The 10,616-nt window shown below is 51.8% G+C and overlaps 3 protein-coding genes across 3 annotated transcripts; 1 reads left to right on the top strand and 2 right to left on the bottom strand.

Annotated features, from left to right (window-relative positions):
* Positions 1-564: 564 nt before the first annotated feature.
* EsH8_II_000929 (pentafunctional protein ARO1p) lies at positions 565-5,363 on the top strand (the record flags this gene model as incomplete). The annotated part of the gene is made up of 2 exons (XM_083264227.1): positions 565-5,214; positions 5,268-5,363. The coding sequence occupies 2 exons, from the start codon at positions 565-567 to the stop codon at positions 5,361-5,363; spliced, it is 4,746 nt and encodes a 1,581-aa protein (XP_083121549.1).
* Positions 5,364-6,915: 1,552 nt separating this feature from the next.
* On the bottom strand, positions 6,916-8,991 carry EsH8_II_000928 (stress-regulated transcription factor RPN4; the record flags this gene model as incomplete). Its single annotated transcript, XM_083264226.1, has 2 exons — positions 6,916-8,096; positions 8,163-8,991. 2 exons carry the CDS (start codon positions 8,989-8,991, stop codon positions 6,916-6,918), a joined length of 2,010 nt encoding a protein of 669 aa, XP_083121548.1.
* Positions 8,992-9,516: 525 nt separating this feature from the next.
* On the bottom strand, positions 9,517-9,934 carry EsH8_II_000927 (uncharacterized protein; the record flags this gene model as incomplete). Its single annotated transcript, XM_083264225.1, has 2 exons — positions 9,517-9,582; positions 9,674-9,934. 2 exons carry the CDS (start codon positions 9,932-9,934, stop codon positions 9,517-9,519), a joined length of 327 nt encoding a protein of 108 aa, XP_083121547.1.
* Between the last annotated feature and the right edge of the window lie 682 nt (positions 9,935-10,616).

Here is a 10,616-nt window from a genome sequence, read left to right as displayed (position 1 = left end):
TAGTTATATATATATATATATATATTTATATTATAATACTTTTTGTATTATTTATCTTGTTATTTTAGTTGCTATACTCCTTGTCTTCACTGCTGTATTTCCTCCTCTAGAATCTGAAATAAAGTGCAAGTGGGGTGGGTTGCTGGGCCATGTGATATGTGTGGGTCACTACTGCACGTACAACACCCCAGTTAGTAAATGGGTGACTGTTCATTCGATGAAATCCAACAGTAGTCGCTATACGATACCTACAACTGGCGGTCCCTTGCATGCTGAGGACCACCCTTGCCCTTCAGTCAGGGACATGCGGGGCAAATTTTTTATAATTTGCTGGGGGAACAATAGCCATTAAAACAACCTGGAAGAAGAGTCATACTTTCCCAGAGCTCCGGTATAGGCGCACCACACCACAGCCCCTCCCTAAGAAAAAAAAACCCCCCCATCAACACAGTACTGACTTCCACACCTCAAACCTCGACACCTCGGTGAAGCCAACGATATAACCAATTCGATGCGCCAGAGTTCAACGTAGCCAGCAACACCTCCCAACATCCGCTATTGATCATGGGACTGGTCAATGGCTCGGGTTCGGACTCAGGTCCGACCCGGATCACGATTCTGGGCAAGGACGACATCATCGTTGACTACGGCATTTGGCTCGACTTCGTGACTCACGACCTTCTCGAGAACCTGAAGACGTCGACCTACGTCCTTATTACCGACACCAATCTGTTTGACACCTATGTCCCGCCCTTCCAAAATGTCTTCAACGCCGCCGCGCCCACCTCGACACGACTTCTTACTTATGCTATTCCGCCGGGCGAAGTGTCCAAGAGTCGTCATACGAAGGCCGGCATCGAAGATTGGATGCTGTCGCAGAAATGCACGAGGGATACGGTCATCATCGCACTCGGCGGGGGTGTTATTGGCGACATGATTGGTTATGTTGCTGCCACCTTCATGCGAGGCATTCGTTTTGTTCAGGTGCCGACAACTTTGCTGTCCATGGTTGACTCGTCCATTGGTGGCAAGACCGCCATCGACACCCCCATGGGGAAGAACCTCATCGGCGCCTTCTGGCAACCCTTCCGCATCTACATTGACTTGAATTTCCTGGAGACACTTCCGACGCGAGAGTTCATTAACGGCATGGCTGAGGTTGTCAAGACAGCTGCCATCTGGGACGAGGACGAGTTTGCCACACTTGAGGCCAATGCATCCGCCATTCTGTCTGCGGTCAAATCTCAGGGCGAGCCCTCTCAGAGGCTGTCTCCTATTCGGGACATTCTGAAGCGGATCGTACTGGGCTCTGCTCGCGTCAAAGCCCAGGTTGTCTCTAGCGATGAAAGAGAGGGCGGCCTGCGGAATCTGCTCAACTTTGGTCATTCTATTGGTCACGCATACGAAGCCCTGCTAACTCCTCAACTACTGCACGGTGAGGCCGTTGCTATCGGAATGGTCAAGGAGGCAGAATTGGCACGTTTTCTTGGCATCCTTCGGCCCGATGCCGTGGCTCGCCTCACCAAATGCATCGCGAGTTATGACCTACCCACCACCCTGCATGACAAGAGAGTGGCTAAGTTGACGGCTGGCAAAAGGTGCCCTGTCGATGTGTTACTGGAGAAGATGGCCGTTGACAAAAAGAACGACGGAGCCAAGAAGAAGATTGTGCTTCTTTCGGCCATTGGAAAAACACACGAGCAGAAGGCCAGCATAGTCGAAGACCGCGCTATCAGGGTGGTTCTGGCACCGGCAACTCGGGTGAACCCTGGCGTGCCAAAATCCCACAATACCACAGTTACGCCTCCAGGCTCCAAGAGTATCTCGAATCGTGCACTCATTCTCGCAGCCCTTGGACAGGGGACCTGCCGCATCAAAAACCTGCTACATTCGGACGACACCGAGTATATGCTCTCAGCCATCTTCCAACTTGGTGGCGCGACATATGCCTGGGAAAACGCCGGAGAAGTATTGGTTGTTCAAGGCAAAGGCGGCAAGCTCAGTGCCAGCAGAAATGCGCTGTACCTGGGCAATGCTGGAACTGCATCTCGATTTTTGACCACTGTTGTGGCTCTTTGCGCCCCGTCTGATGCCTCAGCGACGATACTCACAGGGAACGCCAGAATGAAGGTCCGCCCAATCGGCCCTCTCGTTGATGCGCTCAGGGACAATGGTCTGGGCATCAAATACCTTGGCCAGGAAAAGAGTCTTCCACTTCAGGTAGACGCTGCTAATGGACTCGAGGGTGGAGTCATTGAGCTGGCTGCAACTATTTCATCGCAGTATGTGTCCTCAATTCTCATGGCTGCACCATACGCAAAGAATCCCGTCACGTTGCGACTCGTCGGTGGAAAGCCAATTTCACAGTTTTATATCGACATGACCATCTCCATGATGCGTACGTTTGGCGTCAATGTGACCAAATCGAGCGAGGAGCCCAACACCTATCACATTCCCAAGGCCGTCTACCAAAACCCGGCTGAATATGTGATCGAGAGCGACGCCAGTTCTGCAACCTACCCTCTAGCCATCGCGGCCATCACCGGCACTACCTGTACCGTGCCCAACATTGGCTCGGAGTCGCTTCAGGGCGATTCCCGATTTGCCATTGACGTACTGAGACCCATGGGTTGCACAGTTGAGCAGACTGGCACTTCTACAACTGTTACTGGACCGCCCATCGGCAGCCTGAAGGCAATCGAGCACGTTGATATGGAGCCTATGACCGACGCTTTTCTAACAGCGTCGGTTCTGGCAGCTGTGGCGTCCGGAACTACAAAGATCAGCGGCATCGCCAACCAGCGCGTCAAGGAATGTAACCGCATCGGAGCAATGCGCGAGCAACTGGCAAAGTTTGGCGTTGAGACAGATGAGTTTGATGACGGTATTATTATCAACGGTCGCCCTTATCAACAACTCCAAGAGCCTGTGGACAGTGTCTTTTGCTACGATGATCACCGGGTTGCCATGAGTTTTAGTGTACTCTCGACGGTGTCGCCGAGCCCTGTCACAATACTCGAAAGGGAATGTACCGGAAAGACATGGCCAGGCTGGTGGGATAGTATGTCACAGTTCTTCAACGTTGAGCTTGATGGCGTGGACCAGCATCCAAAGACGGCAACGGCGGGATCCCTTTCGGAAGTACGTAAGGATAAGTCAGTCTTCATCATCGGTATGCGTGGGGCGGGTAAGACGACCGCTGGCAGGTGGATGGCCGACACCCTGAAGAGACCTTTCATCGACCTGGACGAGGAATTGGAGCGACGGGCTGGCATGACCATCCCTGAGATGATCAGAGGTTCGAGGGGCTGGGAAGGTTTCAGAAAAGACGAGGCAGACCTGCTGCGAGACGTCTTGGAGAAGCAAGGCCACGGATACATCTTCTCATGCGGTGGAGGCATTGTCGAGACGCCCGACGCTCGCAAAATACTTATTGAACATTGTCAGAACAACGGGACTGTGTTGCTGGTCCATCGCAACACACGGGAAGTCGTCGACTACCTTCTCCAAGACAAGTCGAGACCGGCCTACAGAGAGGACATTGAAGATGTTTACTATCGGCGTAAACCTTTCTTCGAAGAATGTAGCAATTTCGAGTACTTCAGCCCTCACTCGCCGGGTACTTCGGCTCCACAGGAACCACCTTTAGATTTCCGCCGCTTCGTCAACGCCCTGTGTGGCAAGAACATTCAAGTAACGAAGGCACTGGCTAAGGACCCAAGCTTTTTCGTTTCCCTAACAGTGCCGGATGTGGCTTCGGCTTTGACTCTGATACCGGCCGTTGTGGTTGGATCCGATGCCGTCGAGCTTCGTGTAGACTTGCTGCAAGACTACTCAGAAGAGTTCGTGGCGTACCAGGTGGCACTTCTTAGATCTGTCGCTGACGTTCCCATCATTTTCACCTTGCGAACAAAGGCGCAGGGCGGTAAATTCCCTGATGATGCTTATGACCAGGGACTGGGGCTCTATCACAAGGCGATTCGCATGGGTGTCGAGTTCATCGATGTAGAGATGACACTTCCGGAACGAGTTGTTCAAGCCGTAGTGGAGAGCAAAGGACGGTCTCGTATCATTGCCTCTCATCATGACCCTCAGGGCAGCTTGTCCTGGAAGAATGGTTCTTGGGTTCCATTCTACAACAAGGCTCTCCAGTGGGGAGACGTGATCAAACTGGTAGGCGTTGCCAAATGTATCGAGGACAACTATGACTTGGCTCAGTTCAAGTCTGAAATGTTGTTCTCTCATCAAACCCCCATTATCGCGCTCAATATGGGTACCGCCGGCAAGCTTAGCCGCGTGCTTAACGGCTGCCTCACTCCGGTTTCTCATCCCGACCTGCCGTTCAAGGCGGCCCCAGGACAGCTGTCTGCCACAGAGATTCGGCAAGCGTTGGCACTTCTGGGAGGCATCAATAGCCAGTCATTTTACCTCTTCGGCAAGCCTATATCGGCATCAAGATCACCTGCTCTGCACAACACTCTTTTCGGTCTAGTTGGCTTGCCGCATAAGTACTTGCGGAAGGAGACAGATAACGCTGCTGACGTACGGGAGGTGATCCGTTCGCCAGACTTTGGGGGTGCATCTGTCACGATCCCGCTGAAGCTCGACATTATGAAGGAAATTGACGAGGTCTCGGAAGCTGCGCGCATCCTTGGAGCCGTCAACACCATCATCCCGGTCTCGGGTGGCGGAGGTGGCAACACCAAGCTGCTCGGCGACAACACCGACTGGCAGGGTATCGTTCACTCTCTCCGGTCTACAGGTATTACGTCTCATTCACAGGCGGGCGCTCAGCACTCTGCTATGGTCATCGGGTCAGGCGGAACAACCAGAGCTGCCATCTTCGCTCTTCACGCTCTAGGTTTTGGGCCTATATACGCATTGGCGCGCAACACCCGTAACTTGGAGGCACTGAAGGCTTCTTTCCCTTCCGAATATCGCATTGAAGCCCTTCAAAGTGCTAGCGAGGTGCCTACCCTGGTGACTTCACCAACAGTCATGGTTAGCACGATCCCTGCAGACAAGCCGGTTGATCCCTCGCTTCGGGAGACGCTTGTAAAGGTGCTGCACAATCAAACTGCGGTAGACGGAAAGCGAGTCCTACTTGAGATGGCCTACCAACCCCGTCACACTCCCCTGATGCAACTAGCTGAGGACGCCGGATGGGAGACTATCCCTGGATTGGAGGTGCTCGCAGCCCAGGGCTGGTATCAGGTAAGCTAGCATTGAGAATGACAGGGCAATAAGCTGACCTAATTCAACTCTAGTTTCAGAAATGGACCGACATTATTCCTCTCTACCAGACCGCTCGAGCTGCCGTGTTGGGGGAAGAAGCCGCGGAAGTTACCGGCCCGGAGGTATGACAGTAGAACGGACGGAATATGAAATGTAGGCTGGATGGCTCGCTAAATCAGTCTTGTTTCTGTCTCTGTTTCTCCAACATGAGGAGGATAAGACAATGTCCAGGAATAGTGAAAGGAGGTAACAAGACAAACCGCCGGTTGCACTTTCAGCTTAGCATATATGACTAAGAGTAGAAGTATTAAACGGCAACCAACAAGACGAAAATAACATCATAATGCGTCTCCGAATCTGTAGTTTATTGAAATGTCTTTGTCGATTTTGAAAAAAAAAACCAGGGGAGAGGAGGCAATCTGTGAGTAGGTGAAACATCTAAATGGTTGAAGCCAGGCGGAAAAGCCGCGGCTTTGTTTGTCACCCTTAAAGACGTCTGCCCCAGTTGCATGCCACTGTGTCAAAGCTACGTTGTGAATAATTCTTAATCTTGTCATAGTCTTTTTTAGGAAACATAATCTAACTGTATCAAAACCGAGTTTCATATGAAGTGAAATTTTGCCAAAAAATTAGCCTTAGCAATCCCATTGCATAAAGAGTTAACTGTCTATAACACACTTATTCATTGTCCCGTCATAAACTCATTCAGTCGCGTGCAGTCAATCCCGCTGCTTTCCCGTACCGACCCACGCACCTTTTTTTTTCTAGTCCATGCAATAATTATAATACAACCCCAGGATAATACACATCCGTCTCAGCCGCGATAGTACAATAATAGAAAAAAATAGGGAAAGAAATACAAACAGCGCTAGGTACTGTACATGAGGATGCTGAGCAAGTCGAAATACCCATGCTCGCGCTTAAAATTGATGGTTTGAACAAATTTTTTGAAAACCCCTCTCGTATCAATGATGACAATAGTCCCATACAAGTTGGATATCAGTCGATGACGATGGGGGGGGGAGCGACGGGTGGTTCGGGGCGGGGACAGGTTGGTAAGACAAGAGGTCATGCCATGACGGTATTGGTCATGGTAGTGTCATAGTCTTCGTTTTCGTCTCGCTTTTCCCTTCCAATAGGTGAACAGCGGGGAAAAATGATCGCGCCAAGGCTCATCATGATGTCGCTGTGCGGAGTCTTGTAGAGTCGGAACAGGCAAGAATCGCAGAAATGGTCGCAACAAGGGGGTGGAGTAAATGATGTCATTGTGGGCCACCAAGATCGTCAGGGTCGTTGGGCACAGACCATCGTGATGTCATGCCGCACGACCCTTACTGCAGGACCCTGGATTTGCACCCCCAAGTCCTACCGTCCCTCCATTGGCTTCTTCGAGCAACCATCCTAGCCATTGACGTCCCTAATCATGCCCACGCCACAGAAACTGCCCGAGCGCAAATCGTAGGAGGACCCTGTCATGCCCTATGACACTTCCTCGTGCGTGACATTGCTCCCAAGTCATAAATTCGATTCTGATGGGCGGTCCGACGTCATGATCGATCGCGGGCTGTTGCTGAGCCATGCCGTGCCATTTGTCGTCGAAATGTCTGCAAGCCACGTCGATCTCCAAGTCTTAATGACCAATGTCTAGCCATGTTCGCATTACATCAAACTTGAGTAAATCTAGGCGTTATTGTGGCCCCGACGACGATGCTTGCCGGGGAATTCGACATCCGGGTGGCAGACTCGGTAGTGTCGTGTGAGTGCGTCTGCGCGACTAAATGTCTTTTCTTCGGTACACAAATTGCAGCGAACTTTCTGCTTCCGTGCATTGTGAATGGTATCTTCATGTCTTGTCAAATCGTAAGGGCGCGAAAAAATCGTGTGACACGGCTTGCCGGTGCTTGGGTTGATGCGATCACAGCGGTGGGGGCCAGCTTGACTGTTGAGATGGTTGGGAGGTGAGGCCATACCCGCATCACTTCTCCTAGGACCACCGATACTCTGGGTTTGTCGATGCCCTTCACGCTTGTGCTTTTGTAAGAGGGCAGGCGTCTCAAACCGCATCGTGCAACCGTGATATGTGCAGGTATACGTGCCTGCATCAGCAGTAGCACCAGCTGGTTTTGCCATAGGTACGCCATTCGAACTTGGAGTACCCTCAGATATGCTAGAGCTGGATTCGGCAGAACTGAGTCGAGGCATGTGCTCCTGGGTCTGATGGGGGTGGGCGATGAAAGGGTATTGCTGAGGGATATGGATACCGGTTGGAAGCTGAGTAGGCATGTAAGGGAATGCAGCTCCGTTGTGCATGGCAGACCTGGCGAAGTTGGTTTGCTGGTCCTGAGAGGCTACCGCCTTCGCAATATCTTCAAAGTCCCCAGATTCTTGAGATGGAAACAGCGGGAAAGAGGAGTCGCCGTCAGTGTCGTGAAACTCGAGCATCGCATCCTTAGGCGATATCGTCTTAGGAGTCTCAGGCTCGGACTTCATTGACATCTGTTGCCTCATCATCTGAGCATCCTGCTCAGCCTTCTTCTGCTCGCGAATTTGATGTGCCGAATTGAACCTAAGACGGGAGGTTGGCATGCCAGCACCAAAATCGTGGCCAGTAACTGGCGCAAGTGGCGACCCTTGACGGAATGGTGATCTATCGCGAGACGCGCTGGAAACTGGTGAGTGCACCGCACTCAGATGCTGATTGTTCGCAGCATGTAGTCTTTGGGCAAAAACGTCATTGCTGGGAGAAACAGCCATTTGACTATGTGCCGGCGACGCCGATGTTATGGTGAAGTTTGGACTATAAAGCTCATCATTGTAGATGTCCGTCATCGTGCGGTCCAACTTGGGAACGTTGCTGAAAACTGTAAAATCAAAGGCTGGTAAGCTAGTGCTTGTAGATTCACAGCGACTTCGAGAAATTTCCTTACCAGCTTTTCGCCTCCTATCATCCTCCTGCTCGCCATGCGATGGCGTGGCAGGTGAGTCACTCGCAATGGAGCTCGCCAGCGAGGTTGGGTGGGACCTATTGCCGGCCATAGAAAGCTCCGGGGCGGGAAGTAGGCCCCTGTCAGACCTCGGCCTTTGGACGTTTAGTGCCGATGCGTAACCACTCAATTCTGACGGAATGTTGTTGAGCCCGTTGTAGTTCGGGTACATGTTGTCGTGAGAGGACGGCAAAGACTTTGCCAGCTGATAGAACGAATTACTGTCGTGAGCTTGCATGTCGTAAAGGCCATCGGGTGTTGAGTCGGTAACAGCAATCTGTGGGTTTGATGTGTTGTGGTTGAAAGGCGAGGCCGGGCCGGCAGAACCCAAGGAAGACAGAGAAGACTCCCGTTGATGGGGCAATCGACCAACTGGCTTAGTAGAGTAGTGGTTTCCAAGTACCCAGGCGTCTGACTGCATCAGGTCTTGCTGATTATTGGGGTCTAAAGACGAGTCGTCGAAGGCTGTAGGAGCACGTGCTGCGCCTCTAGGTACAGAGAGATGAGACGTGTTGAAGTTGGAGAAGTCGGCAGGCTGGTTTGCCAGTGAGTAGTGAGAGAGCAGTGACTGTGTTGAGAGCGGCGAAGAAGATATACTCGACGAGTTTATATCGTGAGACGGGTTGTCGAACGGTGTCTCAAGGTCGAAATCGAGTGACTGAGTGTAAAATTGTTGTGGTTGAGAGTGAGGCTGGTGCTGGTGCTGTGGCTGATTGGAATAAAAGTGTTGTTGCTGGAGAGATTGCACAGTAGCGGGTCGGTTTAACAGCATGGTGTGATTATTGGGAAAGATGTTTTTGTAGATGTGGTGATGTGAAATAAGTTCAGTGGCAAACCATGGAGGGATGGCGACTTATAAGTATGGAAGACTAAACGGTAAAGCAAGTTAGCTGCACTACGTATGGGCTTGCATCCACATCCTCTCAGTAAGGTGAACGGTACGTACCTGTGTGGGACATGGGGCTTAGAAAACACCAGGGCTCAGTACGTACCTCGCGCTTGCTTGCAAAGCGGAGCGGAGGTCCCGGCTGAAGACCCGAGGCTTGGACTTTTGGCTGGGGTGATGGCAGAGCAGGGGTACAGGGGGTCCAGAGATCGGGACCAGGGGGGTGGGTGTTGCAGGAGAGGGGGAAAGACGGAGACAGAGAGGGAAGGGAAGGAGGGGAGAGGAAAAAAAATTTGGCGTGGATGGATGGATGGATGACCACTCTTCGTTTGGTTTGGTAGATTTGGCTTGGAAAGCCGGGGAACACCCAAGACTGAGGACGGCCCAACCGGTTTTTGACTTTTTGACCTGTCAAGCGTCCGGGGATGTGTAAGGATGTCGCTGGCTGTAGAGGGCGATGCACACGAGGAGAGGAACCTGGCACCATCTCTCTTGTCAATCTTTTGCATTCGATTCATTTGTTTTATTTTGTTTTTGTTTTTTTACTTTGGCCCATGGCTTGTCATACCTGGTTGGCTATACTGGTTTGACTCAGGCAGTTGGTGGTAAGGTAGGGGCCGTAGGCAGACGGAATACCGAGTCTTTTCGACGGCGAGTTTGGCAGCTGACGCGGGAGTGCAGAGGGGTCGGTCACACGTTGGGTGCTTGGAAACAAGGAATGACTAATACTTGAACAGTTGTTAAAATCCGAGGGCGAGGAGATGACGGAGCCTTCTCGAATGCTCTGCAGATTTCTTGTCCACTTATCGGAGTTATGGGTTGCCTCCATGTTTATCGGCGTTGACTCAATGTATAGATTCGGTAATGATGAGTGAGCACACCAAGAATAGGGCCAGTTTACGTAGTCAAGCCGGTTACGAAGCAGATACTATTGACGAGACAAGACGGGGACGACACGACAGGTGAATCGATAAACATGCCTGGCGAGGTAAAGGCATAGCGCGGTGCCTGTAGCCCAGGGATTAATAATTATAACGAACTGGGCGGGTTTGCTGATTTCAACATCCCTCATCGGACCCTGCATGTCGTTGATGTGACTTGACGCTACTACGTAGTAAACTGAGTGGCAGGCGGTAGAGCACACTGGATGTGTCACTAGGGACAGCGATCAAGACGTAGGCGACTCCATTCCAGCGACGGAACAACATCGATGATCCCGTTGCAGCTAGGTGGGGTGACGTAGGGCCAGCGGTAGGGCCACTCACAGCCCAGAGCTCAAGGCGCCTTCGGCATTAAGTCAGGGTTGATGAGCGCCCGGTGGGACGCAACGCCCTCAGAGCACACCACGACACCTTCCACTAGGCTGAGGTCGGGTGGAATGGGGATGGGGTCCACCTCCCCTCTCTCATGCTTCTTTGTCCGTCTGTACCTTGCCGATATGCGCAACCGACTACCCTACTACCTTGGGCATCTTGCTACCGGTATACCCGCATCGACTGAGGGGATGCACC

The sequence above is a fragment of the Colletotrichum jinshuiense genome, chromosome 2 (genome assembly GCF_051148585.1).
Source record: "Colletotrichum jinshuiense chromosome 2, complete sequence".
NCBI lineage: Eukaryota > Fungi > Ascomycota > Sordariomycetes > Glomerellales > Glomerellaceae > Colletotrichum > Colletotrichum jinshuiense.
The sequence above is the reverse complement of the archived record's forward strand: the minus strand, read 5'-3'. Positions and strand labels throughout refer to the sequence as shown.